At 52.4% G+C, this 19,661-nt stretch overlaps 4 protein-coding genes across 4 annotated transcripts; 3 read left to right on the top strand and 1 right to left on the bottom strand.

Annotated features, from left to right (window-relative positions):
* Positions 1-143: 143 nt before the first annotated feature.
* GT037_000163 (not1-domain-containing protein) lies at positions 144-7,105 on the top strand (the record flags this gene model as incomplete). Its single annotated transcript, XM_038925210.1, has 3 exons — positions 144-746; positions 828-1,143; positions 1,200-7,105. Coding segments are annotated over 3 exons (6,825 nt in total), but the record flags the coding sequence as incomplete, so codon positions are not given.
* Positions 7,106-8,172: 1,067 nt separating this feature from the next.
* Positions 8,173-11,655, top strand: GT037_000162 (aldehyde reductase ii; the record flags this gene model as incomplete). The annotated part of the gene is made up of 6 exons (XM_038925209.1): positions 8,173-8,268; positions 8,452-8,763; positions 8,825-9,710; positions 10,488-10,760; positions 10,823-11,172; positions 11,227-11,655. The coding sequence occupies 6 exons, from the start codon at positions 8,173-8,175 to the stop codon at positions 11,653-11,655; spliced, it is 2,346 nt and encodes a 781-aa protein (XP_038791065.1).
* Positions 11,656-12,659: 1,004 nt separating this feature from the next.
* On the top strand, positions 12,660-16,212 carry GT037_000161 (polysaccharide lyase family 3 protein; the record flags this gene model as incomplete). The annotated part of the gene is made up of 6 exons (XM_038925208.1): positions 12,660-13,062; positions 13,118-13,377; positions 13,432-13,697; positions 14,721-15,004; positions 15,084-15,215; positions 15,272-16,212. 6 exons carry the CDS (start codon positions 12,660-12,662, stop codon positions 16,210-16,212), a joined length of 2,286 nt encoding a protein of 761 aa, XP_038791064.1.
* A 1,164-nt stretch (positions 16,213-17,376) lies between these two features.
* GT037_000160 (uncharacterized protein) lies at positions 17,377-19,239 on the bottom strand (the record flags this gene model as incomplete). The annotated part of the gene is made up of 1 exon (XM_038925207.1): positions 17,377-19,239. One exon carries the CDS (start codon positions 19,237-19,239, stop codon positions 17,377-17,379), a length of 1,863 nt encoding a protein of 620 aa, XP_038791063.1.
* Between the last annotated feature and the right edge of the window lie 422 nt (positions 19,240-19,661).

Raw genomic sequence — 19,661 nt, 5'->3', positions numbered from 1 at the left:
ACCACGGGCGCTAGTGCCAAGACCTCGCTCTTCCTGCCTGCATGGCCGACTGAACGTCTGGTTATCACACCCGTGCCCAAAACCCCATCACCACTCCAATCACCCCCCTTCACCCCCACCCGCCACGCGCTACTCATGGAAAGACTCTTTCGATGAGCCAGCAACACCCCTGGGGCGCCCCGAGACCAAACCAAAGCACACGCCTCACGCCCATATCCACGGCAATTGCCCACGAGCAGCGCATCACCAACACGCCCTCACCCAGCAACTCGCGGCCCGCCCAGTCGCCCGCCACAGCAAACTTCCCCTCGCTGCCGCCCGCGTCTTCATCGCGCCTCGTCCGCAGCCGCAAGTCGTCGGCCGCCTCGTCGACGTCGTCGCCCTTCTCGCCCCAAGCAGGACAGCAGCTCCCCGCCAGCCAGCTGCTGTCCTCGAGAGGGTCCAGGACCATAGCGCCCCAAGCTGCCTCGCACTTGGCTTCCTCCGCCGCAGCCGCTACCAACGGCCCAGGTGCACAGTCAAGTAGCGGCGGAGGAGCCTCCAAGCTTGTCCGCGCCTCGCCTTCACTCTCCACCTCGAGCACCACGGGCTCCCCCAGCACAGCCACCAACCCCTCTGGCCCCTCGTCCCAGAACCTCTCTCGCATTGTCATCGCCCAGATATTTCTGCTGCTCAGTCAGTTTGGCCCTGTAAAGGACGACAAAGACCGCGCCAAGTGGGACACGCAAACCGAGCAGATCAGGAAGGTTCGTCTGACCCCGTTTGCGCGCTTGCCCTGCACTCCCTTGCTTGCGCCCCGTCCCTTCCCCATTTACTGACGCCCCCAGCTGGTCGACTCAAACGGCATGGAGGTCTTTTCAAAATACTTCCGCCGCGTGCTGCAGAACAATGCAGCCACCATCTTCGGCACCGGCGCCCGCAACGCCGACAGCAACGGCAGCTACCAGATCCTCCTCACCGAGGTGCACAAAATACGGAAGGAGCCCGAGCAGGCAGACAAGATTGCAGAATCAATAAGCTCCAGCGAGGGCGACTTGTTCCGCGACTTCGACCTGCAGGCCTTCATATCCCACTTCAAGCTCGACTCGGTCGCGAAGACGATGCTAGCCCTCGCCTGCAGGAAGACAGATCTCCGGACTAAAGGTGGGCATCTCACTCTCAATTGGCTCCCCCACTGACTTGACGCTAACTCTCACCAGCCGATGCTGTACTGTCCACCGTAGGCGATGACCTGCTAATGGCCGTCGCGCAACCCACCCAGCCAGAGGACATGAGCCACGAATACCTCGCCGCCCTCGTCGAACGCTTACTGCAAGATCCACCACAAGGCTGGGACGAAGAGAAAAAGATGAGCCTAGCGTACGCCGTTCAGATGCGATACCAGCAGACACACCAACAGATCCCCGGCATCGTCGAATCGAAGCTGATACTCGTCGAGCTCACAGATGGCTCACGGAATCCTCTGGTCAAGCTGGTCAAACAGGCGGGTCCACAAGGCACAGCTACGGTCGAGGCATGCAAAGAGGTGCTTGCTTCTGCCGAGACGCGCGACATCAGCTACCAGCAAGTTGCCGCGGTGCTCCTCTATCTCGCGCTCTCTACCGGATACAATGCGAAGAACTTTGTTGCTGCACTACGCGAACACCGGACCGGGCAGCGAATAGACTGGCAGGATGTCGTGTTGGCTTTTGATCGGGATCACCTACGCATCGAGAAGCACCAGTTCCTAGCTATATACAACGCGCTGCTCCCTGTTGCTCAAGACACGGAGAAGTTCGATATACAAGCACTATGGGGAGGGCAATGGCAGCACGACTTGACACAGTTGTACTTTGTAGTCGCTTTCCTGTCTTCCACACGGCAAGAGCTGGATGTGACACAGATCCCTAGGTTACGCACCTCTTACTCGTTGAAGACGTTCGAGAACGCGTCCGACGACGCCAAGTCCTTCGCCGAGGAAGCAACCAAACACCCCTTTGTCTCGCTCGATGCGACAGCTGCGCTGTTCAACATGATCTTCCAGACATCTGAGACCTATCACACGGCACAGCTGATGGGCATACCGGATCTGGTGATCAATCCACACACAGCGGAGTTCCTCGTAGCGGCAGCGGCAGTTCCAAAGCCTTGGGGTGCCTTGCAGGAACAGGCATTGAAACAATTATTTGATCCGTACTTCCTCAAGAAGCTACCCATCTACAACTTCGTCCTCTACGGCCTTTGGAAACAGGATTCCCAATGGCTTACAGATCGATTTGTTGATGCCTACAACGCCGACTCAATGACTCTCAGTCTGGTACTCGAGCACGCGGAGACGAACAACTGGTTAGAGCAACTGATTCGCAGTAATACTGACATCAGCTTGGATTTGGCTGCACAAGCGCACGCGCGTGGCAAGTTCGAGCTTGGTACCTGGCTGGAGCAGACATTCGAGCAGGCCGGGCCGCTATTCCGTCGCATCCTGACTAACTTTCTGAGTGCGCGGGCTGCAGAAGAAATGCAACGAGCACGAGACGACCATCAACCTCTCAACCTACCGCTTGCTGTCAAGACAGTATACCCACTTCTCTGGTTCCTTGCACAATGCGGTCTCCCTGAGCCGGAACTGCTGCCCTTACAGCGGAACTGCATACAGGCGTATCCGAGGTTGATCAACTACGGCGAAGGCGTGGATGACATTATCGACGCCAACGGCCAGAACGGAAACTCGCTCCCGGAAGAGGCAGATAAGAAGATGCAAGAGCATTTCAAGAACATGTACAGTGGTGACAGTGATGTAAGAGACATCATCTCAGCACTCAAGAAGTACAAGGAGTCGCGTGATCCCGCGGACCAAGATTTGTTCGCATGCATGATTCATGGCCTTTTCGATGAGTACAATTGCTTCGGAGAATATCCTCTAGAAGCCTTAGCCACGACTGCTGTGCTTTTCGGAGGTATCATCAACTTCAACCTCTTGTCCCGAATTGCACTTCAGGTTGCGCTGGCTATGGTTCTGGAAGCTGTCCAGGAATATCGACCCGAGGACAGTATGTACAAGTTCGGCCTCCAAGCTCTCATACACTTCTCGAACCGACTGCACGAGTGGCCCAACTACTGCGATCAGCTCCTCATTGTCCCTGGGCTCCAAGGAACTGAGATTTTTGCTAAAGCTGAAGAAGTTGTAGGTCAGCAAGTCGGCGAAGTTAACGGCGATGGCCACAACGGTGTGGGATTGACAAACGGTAACGGTATCGATGATGCTCTCCAACAAGAGCCGGCCATACCCAAGTTCAGCTGCCTCTACGTCGATCCCCCACTCCGCCCAGAGTTGTACGAGGACCCTGACGAAGACGTTCAAGACAAAGTTCTGTTCGTATTGAACAACGTCTCCGAGCGCAACTTGCGCGACAAGATCAGCGATCTCACCGAAGCCGTCGAAGAGAGACATCACCAGTGGTTCGCAAACTATCTTGTCGAAGAGCGCGCCAAAATGCAGCCTAATTTCCAGCAACTCTATCTCGACATGCTCGACCTGTTCAACGATAAGACACTTTGGGCTGAGGTGCTCCGTGAGACGTACGCGAGTGTCATCCGTATGCTAAATACTGACTCCACGCTGGGTTCTACGGAGCGTGGCCATCTTAAGAATCTGGGTTCTTGGCTTGGTTCATTGACTATTGCCCGAGACCAGCCGATCAAATTCCGCAACATCTCATTCAAAGACTTATTACATGAGGGTTACGATACTGATCGCCTTCTTCTTGTAATTCCTTTCACCTGCAAGGTGCTTGTACAAGCTGCCAAGTCTTCCATCTTCAGGCCCCCCAATCCTTGGATCATGGAGATGCTGGGAGTCCTGATGGAACTTTACCACTTTGCAGACCTAAAGTTGAACCAGAAATTCGAGATCGAAGTCCTCTGCAAAGGCTTAGAGCTTGACCACAAGGAAATTGAGCCCACAAACAGTATCCGAGGACGACCCCCAACGGATGAAGAGTTCCTTGGATCCATGGTTCCTGAAGGATTAGAAGCATTCAGTGATCTCTCGATTATGGGCCTGAACCGTGGCGCCCGGGGTCCGAACGAACGATTCTCGTCAGCAGCAATTACGGCAGCTCTGCCCGATTTCACCAACCAGCTCCAGTACCCGCCGTCTGGAAACAGCGCGGTCCCTCCAGCGGCATTGAAGAAGATCTTCCTTACTGCTGTCAACCAAGCCATCCAGGAGATCATTGCTCCGGTAGTAGAGCGCTCTGTCACTATTGCCGCCATCTCAACATCGCAGTTGATTAACAAGGACTTTGCTATGGAACCCGACGAGGAGAAGCTTCGCAACGCAGCACACACTGTTGTCAAGGCTCTTTCTGGTGCCTTGGCCCTTGTTACTTGCAAGGAGCCATTACGCATGAGTATTCAAAACCACATCCGTGTAACAGCTAGAGACCTCCCCGACCAAGCGCTGCCAGAGGGACATATCATCATGTTTGTGAACGATAATCTTGACCTCGTCTGCAACACGGTTGAGCAGGCCGCTGAAATGTCGTCTCTTGCGGAGATTGACATGCAGATCGAGGAAGCAGTCCGCATTCGCCGAATGTTCCGCAGCTCTCGTCCGAACGAGCCATTCAAGGATGCAAACATCAGCCCATGGGCATTCTATATCCCTGAACCATACAAGCAGATGCCTGGTGGTCTGAATCGTGAGCAGCTGGCCATCTACGAAGATTTCGGTAGACAGTCACGAGGTGCTCCGCACACGAATAACACGTCCCAAGACGGTGGACGTCAGCTTCCAGACGTCCTCCAAGACCAGTTCGCAGCGGTACCGAACCTCCCAACTCCAGGTGCTGCACCAGCAGAGCCACGCCAACCAGCACAGCAAGCCCGGCTACAGAGTCTTCAAGCCCCTCATGCACCTTTGACACAACAACAACAACCAAACGGCTACATGGAAGCTCCAGGCTTGGAGCGTGGTCAGCGTGGTGTTGAGGATGTTTTGCTCGAACTGACTCGCGTTATTAAGGAGGCGCCAGAGGAACGTATCAGCGAACTTCAGCCTGGTAGCAGCAATGTTCACCAGGTTTTTGACCAGCTCATCACAAGTGTTGAGTACGCGGGTCCTAACAAGGAGACCTGGGCTTTCCGCATCGCAGGTCAAGTCACTAACCATCTCTTTTCCGACTCATTGAGCCGCTTGGAGGTCGAGGTGATGGCGCATCTGCTAAGTCATCTCTGCCAATTGTCTGTCCAGACTTCGCGGCAGGTACTTATGTGGTTGGCGACTCTACATGACGACGACAGGATTTTCAAGTCCACAGTCATGGTCGCTTTGATGGAAGTTAGCCTGATGGATATGCACCGCCTGAACACGACTATCGCCAAGGCCATTCAAGAACGACGTGTCGCCGCAGTAGAGATGCTGTCTAGCTTGATGGAGGAGCTCCTGCTTAACGAACATCCAAGTGCCTTCCGTGCCGACTTCGCCATGTCCATCGACGCTCTTACCACATGGCTAGCAGAGGACCCATCCTTCGAGCTTGGGAAGCGTGTGCTCGGCAACCTTCAGGTACCATCCAACGAGTCGATGCTTACGCCACCAGGATCCGGACACAAGGATCAACTCGAATATGTTTTCGATGAGTGGGTGCATCTCCAAATGGAAAGCATGCCAAAGAAGACAGTTGGCGCATTCATCTACCAGCTCCACCAGCAGAAGGTGATGGAAACTCAAGAATCATCCGTTGCATTCATTCGCACCTGCATCGACTCTTCAGTAGCGGCATACGAACAGGAACATTCCGCACCGTTTGGTAACGGTAACGAAGACATTGCGACCGTCAAGATCGATGCACTTGGCCGACTAGTGGTGGACCTTGTCGTTTACCAAGGCGAGCAAGACGGAACTGTCAAGGAGAGCAAGGCTAGGTATCTGGATCAGATACTCGTCGTTGTCGTGCTCGTTCTCTGCAACCATCACAGCACACGAGGCGATGCCTTCAACCAGAAGGTCTTCTTCAGGTTGTTCTCTGCCATCCTTTTCCACCTGAATGACGCGGTAAAGGAAGAGGCTCTAGCTGACCAGAAGGCCGACGTCTTCCTTGCTGTAGCCAGGGCTTTGTTGGTTCTCCAACCCTCGCACCTCCAGCGATTCACATTCTCGTGGCTGGCACTAGTTGCTCACCGTATCTTCGTACCCGCTATGCTAGAAGAGGGCCAAGGAGACAAGCGATGGGACGTCTACGCTCAGCTTATCGAGACGCTCTTGATCTTCACGGGCAAGCTCATTAAGCCCACGGGAGAGACGGTTATGGCTGAACAGTTCTACCGCGGTGTCCTGCGAGTTCTGCTAGTGATACACCACGACTTCCCTGAGTTCCTGGTCGAGAACCACTTCCGGTTCTGCAATAGTATTCCCATGCACTGCACACAACTCCGCAATCTCATCGTCAGCGCATACCCTTCCACCATCCTCGAAATGCCAGACCCGTTCACAGCTGGACTTAAGGCCGATCGACTGGAGCATGAGCTTCAAGCACCGGTCATCAGTGCCGACATAGCGCAGGTGCTTTCAGATGCAGGTATCAAGGATGCTATAGACAACCTCCTAAAGGGCTCAGAGTTGAAGAATAAGGACGTTGACAAGGTGTGCCAAGCAGTCTACTACGCAGAGGCTCAATCAGCAGCGTTTGAGCTCGTTTCTACGACAGCGAACCCAACGTTGATACATGCTATCACTCTGTACATCGGCATCGCGACTCTAGGCACCGGGCCAGCTAGCGTTCCGATCTTTGATGCAGAGAGCCCAGCTACCAAGGTCATTGAGAGGCTTGTTAAAGACTTCCACCCGGAGGCCAGGTTTCACTTCATCAGCGCCATCGCGAACCAGCTCCGCTTTCCGAACACTCATACTCATTTCTACAGCTACACGCTGCTCCACCTCTTCGGACCCCCTAACGACGATTCGCTCGCATTGGAGATCCAAGAGACCATTACCCGCGTGTTGTTAGAGCGCCTGCTAGTCCACCGCCCACATCCCTGGGGACTCATTATCACGCTGTTGGAGATCTTGAAGAACCCAACCTACACGTTCTGGGACTTGCCGTTTGTCAAAGCAGCTCCTGAAGTACGTAATCTTCTACTTGCTTTGCTGTCCAACCATACTGACTCGTCTTCTTCTTTTGAAGGTTGAGCGGTTGCTTAATGCACTGTTCACGCATGCGCAGGCGAGTCCGCGTCCGCTGGCTTAGGCGGCTGGTGGTAGGAACTCGGAGTTTTGCAGCAGAGTGTATTTGGTGGGTACTAATAACCTTCCTCCGTTGTTTTTGAGGAAGACTTAAGTAGTTGATCTTCTTCCTTTTTCCTATGTGGGCATTCGGGTTACTTCTCAACCTGCTTACGGGTATTACGACTCCTATTGGGCTGGCCGACAAAAAAAAAACAAGGGGGTTAATGACACGTATGTGGATGGGACCTGAGATGAGCATGGGAACGCAGAAGATGATGTTCGCGGTTTTTGGTATCGTTTTCTATTTCTGGTCCATGATACAAAAGCACGGAGTTCTTCGGAATCGTCACTTGGGGGTATTGCTATACCATTCATGGGGATGCTGCGTTACTAGTCATGTTCATTGCTGTCGCGCATTTCTTGTAGAATAAGCATTGCGAGGCGAATACTTTGTACTGGGTGGATGAGGCGCTCAATGCGAGGTTTTTTACCGTCAAGTGCATACTTTGTAGGATATTATGAATGATGTTTCCTGCTTCGTCCACGTCGTTTTGGTTTCTTGGTCTGTCTGCTTGTGTAAGCTGTGTATCGTGAAGGTAGTGTAATATAAGGATGTGAAGAGAAGGGAAGGTGAGATGGGTATGTATGTTGCAGCTGCTCTTTTCACTTCTCTGTCAGTTCTGGGAGGCGCGTTATCAGTCGTCTTCACCTGTCAACACAGTGCATTACGCAAACGCACGCAGCAGCAGCAACAACAACAAACAGATGCCTTTTCACTTCTCACCACTCAACCGCCGCGACAACGAGTCCAGGCTCGGCCTTCGCCACGTTCGCCTCTACTTGGCTCTTTCCTCTTACTCGGCTTTTTTCTGCCCACAAAACGGTTGTCGTGCTCCTCTCACTCTCAACCGCTATCGCAATCGCTCTTGGAGCTTCCACCTCTTGGGATTCATTATAACGACACGATGACTTCGCAGCTTCAGATTGACGCATCGCGTTCCCCAGGTTACCCCGTAGCGTATTTTCTCTGCGATGGCGTTACCGACGCTAAGACTCTCAAGGTGAGTTCTGTTTCTATTACTGCATTTGCTTGTTGGCATGGATGGAGGAATTTTAGCAGCAGCGTTTGCCGTTGAGGTGTACGCCACCACATTCAATATCCTTTGAATTATTCGGGACAACTCTTCATTCTCGCACACTTGACAACTCACTATCCTCGCTAACACTACAAATTACCCTTTCAGACCGCGCTCTCCCTCTCGCGCACACCCAAGCTCCGCAAAGCGCGTGTTGAAGATTACCGCCGCTCCGTCCGTTCAGGCCACGGGGCTAGCACACTAGCATTCGACGCCCGCAATTGGGGCGAGTGGTGCGGCACAGAAACCGTCAAAGGTGTGCTTTTCGAGGCCATGTGTTTGGAGGAGGAAAGGGCACTGATCCAGTATGTGGGTGGAACTGGAGAGGTCAAGACCGAGACGATTGAGGTTGCTTGCTCGAGTCTGCTGGGCAAGGTGGGGATGATGAAGAAGATAAGGGGCAGGATATTCGTGCCGGAGGTAAGCCAAGGGTGGTAGACTGTATGGAAGAATTGTGCTGACGGGTTGTTTCAACTGACAGGGCGATGGAGATACACTCGTAGGAAGTACGAGGAGCGTCATGCATAGCGCAAGGAGGCTAGAGCCGGATGAGACCCTTACAGTTGCCAGCAGTGGCAGGTCGGCTGAGGGTTCGGCTATGGAGCAAGAGCCTAACAGCGGTGACTTCTCCGAGACAGGCTCGATAGCTGTTGTTGACGGACATCCGACACCACGCATATCGCCTTCGATCGCGACATTGCACGACACGGATGTTCCACACCAGTCTCTCGATGAGCTTGCGTTAGCCGACAGTGACGAGTATTTGGAGCCTCTCGCTTACGAGCATCCAGCTGATCCGAAGATTGAGACCAAGGACTGGGCGGCGACTAGCGAGGTTCCGACTACAGGGATCGATGACATCAAGGATACTAGGGTCTACCAGGAACTCATGGAGATGCAGGAACCTAGCAGGGTTGAGGCAGTCGAAGGTCCAAGCGAGATTGAGACTCCGCAAGTCAGGGACATCAAAGATACCAAAGTCTTCAAGGCAATTATGGAGGCTAAGGGACCTCAGGAGGTCGAGGCGGTCGAGGAGGCTCAAGAGATCACCGAGACCACCGACATCGATGAGCCGTTTCACATGGAGGAGATCAAAGAGATTGACGACATCGACAACGGCAGGAACATTCAGGTCGAATCCGAATACCAGCGGTTTCTTCTAGTAGAGCAAAGAAGATCAAGGGCTGTCTCGATGAACACGTTCATCTCTGGTACAAGCACCGCGATCGATGATGAGCGAAGCGTGTCAGCGTCCGCGACACAGCCATGGTCTCCATCCACCCCATGGCGAAAGGAGCATGCCACCGCACCTGTCCGTTCAGTTCTCACACCGGTGTCTCCCAGCCAGTCTATGGGAACTGCTACTCGTATGCGGAAGACTAGTGATAGCATCAAGTTCTTGGTTGGAAAGTTCGAGAACTTGACTCCTCAAAACACCCAGAGCAAGGGTGCTTGATCGGCGCGAGGACTCCGTATGGTATGCGACAACACCGTTAGACAGTGCTACGTCTTCGATGGAAAAGAAGTTATATACGCATCTGGATGTTTGGAAAAGTATAAAGTGGACGCTATGTCCGCTAAGCGAGGCGTTTCGGCGTCTTCTTGTACTTTTCCAGCTACGCTACGCGTATATCCGCTTGCTCCCCTGTTTGCTTCTTTGCTTTATGTCCAGAGTATATCGATGCAAAACGACATGCTTGTTTGCTATGTCTCCCGATATCCTCGTCTTTCTCGCATGCTGTAATCACACCATCAACAACTTCCAAACTCTTCGCAGCCGGCGCTGCCTAGCTTGAAGGTTGTCAACGCTGAGCCGTAGGGCTCAAGCCTACGCGCCTTCAAAATCGCCAATTCCTCCAACCTTTCGATCAAGATAGAAAGAGAAACCCAGAGAATGTGCTGCTGTTATTCGGTTAATACTGCGTGCTGCATTGACCCCGCCTTCCCAAACATAGCTAGGCTGTGTAACTTCAGGCAGCCAGTCACCACGTTGTATTTAATCTGTTTTCCGGCCTTGCGACTGTTATCTTCTCTTTCTCTTTTCTCCTCTTGAATCTGCCTACATCGTGAGACCAACGAGCAGGTTTTGAGTAGTATTTGGAGAATTCGGAATTTCAACCCCTTTTTTGCTTACCTCATTCAAGTTACCCCTCCTCTCGACCCACTTGACGCTATGCCTACAGTCGTCATCAAGCCTGGTGCCACTATCTTTGTGACGGGTGTCAATGGGCTTATCGGAAGCCATATTGTCGATCAGCTGCTGAAGCGAGGTTACAATGTTCGCGGTGCGGTCAGGCAAGTCCAGAAGCACGGATATTTGATCGAGTACTTCAACGACAAGTACAAAGAAGCAAAGTTCGAGCTGGTCGATGTGCCGGATATGACAGCCGAGGGATGCTACGACAAGGTCGTCCATGGTATGTCGAAATTAGGCTCGCTCCTGATACGCCCAGCAAAGCTAAGCTGTCTTGATCTCTAGGTATCGAAGGATTCATCCACGTCGCTTCACCCATCGGAGGCATCTCAGACGCCCACGAAGCGATTGCGCTTGCCACTAACGCAGGCCTGAATGCACTCAAGGCTTGCGCAAAGGTCCCTTCGTGCAAAAGCTTCGTCTTTACATCATCTTCCCTTGCTGCAACGTTTCCCCACCCCAACGTTGAGTTCTCAATCGACGAGAATACCTACAACGACGAAGCATTGAAGATTTTGGAGAAAGAACCGGGCAAACCAGGATTGTTCGTCTACGCAGCCATGAAGACGGAAACCGAGAAGGCGATAATGAGATGGATGGAAGAGAATCAACCCGATTTCGTACTCAACCGCATCGTAAGCAGAGTCTCTCCCCTACTAGAAAGAATGGCGCTAACATTAAAAAATAAGTTGCCAAACGCAAATTTTGGCGCTGTCTTGATGCCTGAGCACCAAGGCTTTCCTTCAACCATTGAATGGGCCCACGATGCTTGGAAAGGTATACAGTCGGAGAGATGGACAACTTCCGTTGGACCACAGTGGTACATTCATCCTGTCGACGATGCGCTTCTGCACATCTCCGCATTGATCCATAGCGATGTGAAAACGGAACGTCTCTTCGGTTTCGCAGAGCCGTGGAGCTACAACAAGATGATGGACATATGGCGTAAGCTTTACCCCGAGAGGAAATTCCCGAACAACATCGAGGGCATGGGTGTTGATCGGATGAGCTTGCCAAACGCCAGGGCTGAGGAGGTGATGAGCTGGTTGAAAGGACCGGGATCGAAATGGGATAGCCTTGAGAAGGGATTGCGGGAAATGACTGAGAACTGGGATTGAGGGAGCTTCCTTCTTTGTATGTTTGCCAATTTGGGTGATGCTCAGGTCTTGTCGCTCCATTGGTGGAATGCATGGTTTTGGTCGCCACACATACTCCAGCTATCCAACTAGACATTGTGATCCCATTGCGACCTTGGAGAGTCGTTAGTTTGAAAACCGTAACGTCGCTACTGGAACCGTGAGATGAGAATGACTGTGCCACCGCTTTGCCAACATGACCATAGTTGTAGTGTTGCCTGTGCCGCCTCGTCAGTCAATGCCTCAAAAAGACACTCCACTCGTACCTCCGCAATCATTCGCCGGCAGGAATATGTTTCCTTTCCCTCCAGTCCATAATGCGAAAGTGTTTGCGCAACATGAAGATGAGAAATCTCGAAGCGCGGCCGCGGTAAACCTACCCCGTACCTCAAGCCACCACAACCGCATGACCGCTCAGGGCGCAGGAAAATTAGACCCTTGTCCCCCGCAGGCACAGACTAAGAAACCCAAGATACGCGGGGGAGGAAAGTCGGGGTTGGCGAAAACAAGCCGCCAAGTCGCGGGGTCATTCGTGGAGAAATGCCGCCGACTGTGACCAACGCGAGGCGTTCACTTGGCGACGCATCTCATAGTCTGGGGATTCATCGGTTAAAGATGCGCCAAGTCTGTTACACCACCGTCCTCGCATCGTCACTCGCGGAAAGTACATGGATGACATTTCTTCCGCTGGCTTGGGGGCGCAGATGCTGGGGTAGCTTTGGGGAAGCTATGCCCCGGTGCAGCTACACGAGCATATCAGAAGAGATGGTAGCAGGATTTCGCGCGGGATCGCGTGTGGAAAGTGTGCGTGATGAGGCTTCTGGACGGACGGAGAGCTGGGCGAGAAAGTGGTGTGGGAGATATAAAAGCTAGGGCAGTTGCATGCGTTGTAAAGTACCTCTCCTGCACCTCTGCAGTTCTCAATTGACCCAGAATCTCGGTCACAAGAGTTCAATTCCTCTCACAATCAAGATCCAGTCGTCAAGATGAAGCTGTCTACCTCTGTCATCCTCCCTCTTCTTCCTGCCCTCTCAACGGCGGCAGTGATCCGTCGTCAAAACGGTGATGGACCACAAGGAAGCACAGACTCAACTCAGGGCGACCTCGGCGCGCGACCTCCTCCGCGATTCCCATTCCCGGTTACCAAGTTTCCGGTGCCAACTGAGACTGTTGTTCTCAACGAGACCATGTACATCGGTCCTGGTCAGGTCTTCGATGGCCAGATGAAGCGATACGAGCGCGAAGAAGGATCATGCAACGAGCAGGCGGAAGGAACTGACGCTGATGCTGTCTTCAACCTCTTGCCCGGAGCCACAATCAGGAACGTAGTCATTGGCAAGCACCAGAGCGAGGGTATCCACGCGCTGGGCGATGCTTGGGTCGAGAACGGTATGGTCCCTAAACCTGAGTTGATCGCACTGGCATACTGACAATCCTACGACAGTCTGGTGGGAGGACGTTTGCGAAGATGCCCTTACTTCCAAGGGTCTCAACACTCAGCTCCGCGTCATCGGAGGCGGTGCGCGAAGCGCAACCGACAAGATCTTCCAGGACAACTCGCTAGGTGGAAAGGTCAACATCACCGGTTTCTTCGCCGAGACCTTCGGTACCTTCTACCAATCGTGTGGCAACTGCTTGAACCAAGCGAAGCGCAATGTTACCATCCAGAACGTTATTGCCATCAACGGTACCCGCATGGGCATAGTGAGAATCCATAATTCCTTCTCTTCAGATGTCGCATAACTAACGCGTTTCCAGATTTCACCCAACTACGGCGATGAGTACCGCATCAAGGACGCACAGGTCGCTGACGTCGAGCGCTGGGTCGACAAGGAGATTGGAAACAACGTTCAAACTGTCCCATACACTGTCGGTACAGGCCCTGATGAGAAGTACGCGCTGTACAACCTCACTCGCGACCACCTTACCGACTACGAGGGCGAGATCTTGAACCAATACACTCCTGAGGACCCATATGAGTGGCTGGATGAGTTCTGGCCAGAGGGTACTGGTGCCGCGAGGAAGTAGAGTGTTGAAGTGATGATCTCGATGAGATAGTCAATAATGATAGAATTGAATCACGATAATGTTTTGTAGACCAAAACCTGTATCTGCATCGGAAAAAGATCTTTTCGGATGCCACGCTTACTGTGTTCAGCCTCGTTCGTACTTGTGGCGTGCCGCACCGGTGAGTCCGGATGCGGGTGGCAGCTATAGCAGCTGCATCATCGTCATCAGAGAACGCAGCCTCCAAAAGCCACCGCCCGGAGATGATGCGGAATGCCGAGAGATGTGATGGGGATTGCACGAGCGCAAGCCTGTCTAGATGTCGCCCGGCAGATTTAGTCTCGAAGCGGACAAGGGCCGCGAAAGCACAGACACCTCAACACCCGTCCCGCTCAGCCTACGTCCTCCAAACTACTCTCTTGCCGCGAAAATGGAGGCGTACAACAAGGCTGAGTCTGATATGACAATGCCATTGGATCAGCATATGTCGCTTACGCGCTCACAATCTACGCTACAGCTCGAGAGTGGCTGACCACTGCCTCACTGCGCCCGCATAGCGATTCTCAGCCTCAGGCATGGTACGCCTCCAAAACTTCAAGGTCGGATAAGAGTCAGTGCTTTTCCTGCCGTTGCTGTTCGTTGCGGCACGATTCTACGAAGTCTTGTTAGGGATATATCTTATCAAACTGACTTATACTACTAAAGCCTCCCCCAGCCTTCAAGCCCCATCACCACGCCATTAGGCGTTTGGTGCTGGGGACCCTGCGAATCGTCCATCAATCGTCAACCCAAGCCTCCAACTCCGCTATTACTCGCACATCAGTGCTTTTCTTCAGTCCAGGATCGCAATCCTGTTACTCTCAATCTCGCTGTCATTCCAAGTCGTCCGGCGAGGACCAATAGTCTTCGCCGCCCGCCTTCCTTATCCCACCAAACCCAACATTCTCTTGTCAATTATCGAAATTCAGACTCTTTGTTTCCCCTCATGAAGTCGAGTACGACATCAATCCCTTCATTCATGCAAAACACCTGCCTAACAGCATACCGTCGCGCGAGCCAATCGCCATCACGGAACCAACCAACGAACCTGACGTCATCCCCGCTCAGGAATATCCTCCTCAAACCCCTCTAGCAGATTTGGACGAACAGTCAGTTGAAGCGCAATCAAACCAGGTCTTGGAAGAATCTTCCGACTTTCGGTCCACAGTCGATCTCACAGATCACAGCCTCGTTTCATCTCCTGCCACGCTTCCAAACGAAACAGGCATCGACACAGCACCGCTTCTACAACACTCCATCAGTTCTGAAAGCACACCTGTCACGGGTACTTGGACGCCTCCTTCGAACGACGGCACGGCTGACACCGAGCCGTGTGAATTGGTGCCATCCACCCGATACGCCAGTCCTAGCGTACATCAAGCCATCGCGGGACAACCCTCACGTTTCGCAACACCTGTTGAAGATCAACGTACATACGATGGATCCACTACATGTGGCTACTGCGGCATTATCTTTCACCGAGTTTGCGACCGAAAGTAAGTATCAAACGTAGAACACAATATAACTATCAAGCTAATCATTTCGTCCTTAGTAATCACGTCCGTCGAAAGCATGAAAGAAGTCATCGCTGTACGTACTCGGGTTGTTCCAAAGCCTTCGGTCTCCGCGCAGATCTGGAAAGACATCGCCAAAGTCATCAGTCACTCGGAAACCGACGTAGCTTTCGGTGCCCCGAACCTGGTTGCGGAAAGTCGTACCCAAGAAAAGACAACATGCGAAAGCACTATAGGATCAAGCACAGACGACCTTTCCATGCCTACCTTGTGGTTTCCAGAGCTTCGCCATTCTCATTGTGGAAAACGGCAGCTCCTCGAATCCTACTTTAAACGGCAGTCTTCCCGGACGACATCATCACACACTATCTGGATAGATGCCTCGTGCATTGATCGGGATAGTATGAAAGGGGTGTATTATCTGTTAGTAGAAAACGGCCAGATCCATCCGAACACTTCCATAGTCGTCCGGTCGCTTGAGGGCGGAGTATCGTGGCGACGCAATGCTGTTGTACTGGATTCCATGGACCGCTTTAAGTTAGCATACCAGCGCCAGCTTGCACATGCTCCCGTCGATCAACCTCTGAAATCGGATTTGATTAACTCAATTCTTTCATGGTTGAATATCGACACCTACAAAGAATGGATGTGGTATAGGGAGCATGTAAAATTCAAGTCCCGCACCCCTGCATCCTCTTTCGCCTATATGGCTCCCAACTCTTGGAGGCAGGAGGATGAAGTGCCACCTAACTTCCGTACTCCCCCTACCAACACCTTACCCAACACTGTATTTTCGGACTTCGTTTCAGGGCATGAGGACGAAGTGACACCCACTTTCCGTACTCCACCTGCCAACACTTCGCCCTACACTGTGTTTTGGGACTTCGATTTATATGGGTATGAGGAGCCCGTAATTCCCACTTTTCGATCTCGTCCGCTTTTCTATGGACTCCATCCTGTTCGACTTGGCATTGGTTAGGTCCCCTGTTGGCCTTCAACTTGGCTTTCTAGTTGAGATCGCCTGCCAGGTGAGACTGAGGTGAGCAGCTACCGCCTGAAATATACCCGAGTAAAGTTATCGGCAAACCCACGGCCTGGGGTTTTATCGAACGTGGTGAAGGCCAAGCCTGGACTCGCTGTCGCCGCCGCTGAGTGGTGACCTCCTTCTGCTTCCCTTTATATGTACTATCGCTTGTGTCAGCACTTCCGGCGAAGGCCTGCTGGATAGGAGGTCTTGGTTTCGCTGCGATATCGCATGTTTTCCCTAAGAAAGAAAGAAAACCCTCGCAAAAAAACACAATTTTGAATTTTCGCGCATGTGCACCCAACTATAGCCAGTCTCTACCTAGTTAGTCTTGTTGCCATTGTTAATACAAAGAGTCTCAAAAAAAAAGCCTGGTTCCAAATAACTCCAAGTGCCTTTTGCTGAAGACGAGAAGAGCAATCCGTCTCCTCGACTTGACTAGACTTGCTTTCGAAGCAAACTTGGAAAAACTGCGCCAATTCAAGGATTGTTCTTCCCGAATAGATCGCTACGATCTGTATTGACTGATAGCGCGACTGTATCGTAAGCTTTTTCGCGATCAGTCTTGTCCCCACCATCTCGCCGTAGCTCGTCGCTTCCTCCGCAGACCTACCCCACCTAAAAATTTCTCTCACATCACGTCCCGCAGCTCCGCCCAACACCAACGAACCTCACGATACGCCAAATTTCCGGTTTGACAGCTTTCCAATTATATCTATTGTTATAATGATACCGTTTTTCCATATTCTCATCAAGCAACCAACCAATCACATGGTTAGGTGAGATGGCCGAGTTGGTTATGGCGCCAGGTTAAGGTTATCTTAACACATATTCCTGGTCACGAAAGTGGCGTGGGTTCGAGTCCCACTCTCATCAGCATTCGTCTGGCTTCAGTCAGATACCCCAGGTTCTTTTTTTGCCAATTATTGGTACATCACTGAGCATAAAGGTGAGGACGAGAGGCGGAGGAAGGGAAGAAGAACATTGCTCCGCTTCGAGTTGGCACACTTCTTTTTTGTGTCTTGGAGGTTATCAGCTTAGCGAATGTAACCATTAGAATTGAAGACTATCGTCTAACATTCATTTGCTATGGGTACCTACAGTACACGCAAACCGATCTTACATCTCCAATGTCCCAATCCTACTCCCCACATTCCCACTATCCCCCCAAACCCCATCGCCTACCCTCCTCCTCACCATAGCCAAAACATCCTGTCTACCCCCTACCTCCTCCAATTTCCTGCCCAGCGTCTTCAGCACCTCGAACTTAGCCGTCGCAACGATATACGCCGCATTCTCCGCATCACCCCTGCCACCAACAAGGTTCGAAAAAGTCGTTGCTGGCTTCAGTAATGAAGGAAGGACACCCCCGCTTATTGTAGGGTCCAAGATGACGTCGACACCGGATTTGGGAAAGGCGTTTAGACGGGCATATGTTGGGTCTGTTGGCGGAATATCAGGGAGAGCAGCGGTAGACCAAGATGACGTGATGAGAGCGCCGACAAGCGTCAGAGCCGCCAGCGCGTTCTCCTGCATAGCGATAGTCTCCATGTGATTTGTTATATCAGCAAACATGTTTGGTTTCTTGCTGTAGAAGAGCGCAGTGAGTATCCTCGCATACGCTGCTTCCGTCTCCCTGCGCTTCGCATCCTGGCCTATAGCTTCAGTTTGCGGGAAAGTGAGTTCTTCTTTCGGCGGGCCGTGGAAGATGGCAGCGAGGGTTTTCAACGCGTCTTGGTTTGTGCGTGTGATGGGCATGTCGGTGATGACACAGTCGTCCCAGGCTAGACCTGAAGCGCGACGCGGGATGAGTGTTGAGCGGGGCATTGAGGCAATGATGTTGAGGTTGCTGGCTTCGCACTTGCGGATGTTGCGGTGGACGTAGTTTCGGATGACGGGCATTTCCTCGCTTTTCTCAAAGTTCTCGGGGTAGTGCGATGCATAATCGCTAATGTATTGTGCTGTTCGGCTGCTTAAGAAAGAATGGTCGAGGCTGGGGTTCTCGGAGGTATGGAAGTCGATGATGCCTTTGTGCACGCCTTCTTCTTTCAGAAAGTCGAGAGCGAGACTTGAGTCGTAGTGTGAGAGATGGGGCTTTGTCTTGACCGTAATGATGAGTGTGCTGTAAAATTGGAGTAGGGTCATGTGCATGAGCATGTCGTCCTCAGTGTCCACCATTTTCAGGGCGGCGTAATGAAGCAGACCCTGACCTTCCTTCAATCCGGCCTCTTTCTCAACATCGAGGCCGTACGTGGATGCTATGGCATTCCAGTCCATAGCGGCAACGCGTGGTAGCCACGACAACAGCCTAGCTTGTGAGATGGTCTTATCACGCTTGTTCAAAAGTGGAGGAGGTGGCGACGTGAGCTGTTTGAGAGATGTGTAATGGTAGTACAGCGAACTGATGTCTCGATCACTCAACAGGCGCCTCCACATAGGACCAGTGCCGTATGTATGCAACGAAGACTTGCCATCTATTGACACGGGTTCGTTTTTCGACACTTTCAGCAGTGAGGTAAGAAGATCTTCGGCCTGGTTTGCAACTCCCGCATCATGGGTGCACAGCCACAGACGAACAATGGCCAACATGACTGCCGGCCGATTCGCAAGTGTTTGGGCATCGGTGCTACTTGTGGTGGCCTTTTCGAGTAATGTGAGGATCAGATTGTGGAACGGGGTGGCCTGCAGGTCCAAGCCAATCTCGAAGTCGATGTCCTTGATATCGTCGAATCGGTATGGCTCAGCCAACTTGACGATGAAATGAGTGAGTGGCGCAGGGTCTTGTTGAAGCTTTGGCAGTAAGGCTGCTATCTGTAGGAAGAGAGGCCTTGACTCCTTCCATATTTGGTTTCGATACTCTGGCGTGTTGATGGAAAGCTCGCATCGCTCAAGTAGATCTGTGTCGAGTGGAGCGGCCGGATCTTGGTCGATCTTTTGCAGATGCTCTGACAGTTCGGTGAGCGTAGTAGTTGAGGCGGCCATTTCGGACGTTTGTATGTAACACTTTAAAAGCGAAACTTGGATGAGCTGAACGGTGATGTTCGATAGTAGCCCTGGCTGGGAGCGTGGCGGTTACTAAGGACTGTAAGAAGGTTCTAGGCCGCTCATGTGATTGCGCGTAGAGGTCGAATGCACGCGTTCCCTGTAGCCTGGTGCACGATGCTGGCGTCGCAGTGCTGACTGGACTTGTTCGACTATGAAACTTTTCGAGGTTGTTCGGCTACTCAGCGATAATCATTCAATCTAGGCTTGTAGACGGCCTGGTCCTTGTGACTTTGTCGTAACGACTTCGGGTACTAGTGTGGTGTTCATGTAGTGAGGTGGCGGGGCTTTGGGTACAAGTTCGGTTTTGGGGCCCCACCCTCAGCCTCAGTCGTGCTAGCAGAGGCCGCGGTCCCAGCTGT

The sequence above is a fragment of the Alternaria burnsii genome (assembly GCF_013036055.1).
Source record: "Alternaria burnsii strain CBS107.38 chromosome Unknown 705, whole genome shotgun sequence".
Classification (NCBI taxonomy): domain Eukaryota; kingdom Fungi; phylum Ascomycota; class Dothideomycetes; order Pleosporales; family Pleosporaceae; genus Alternaria; species Alternaria burnsii.
This window is presented reverse-complemented; position numbering and strand designations above follow the sequence as displayed.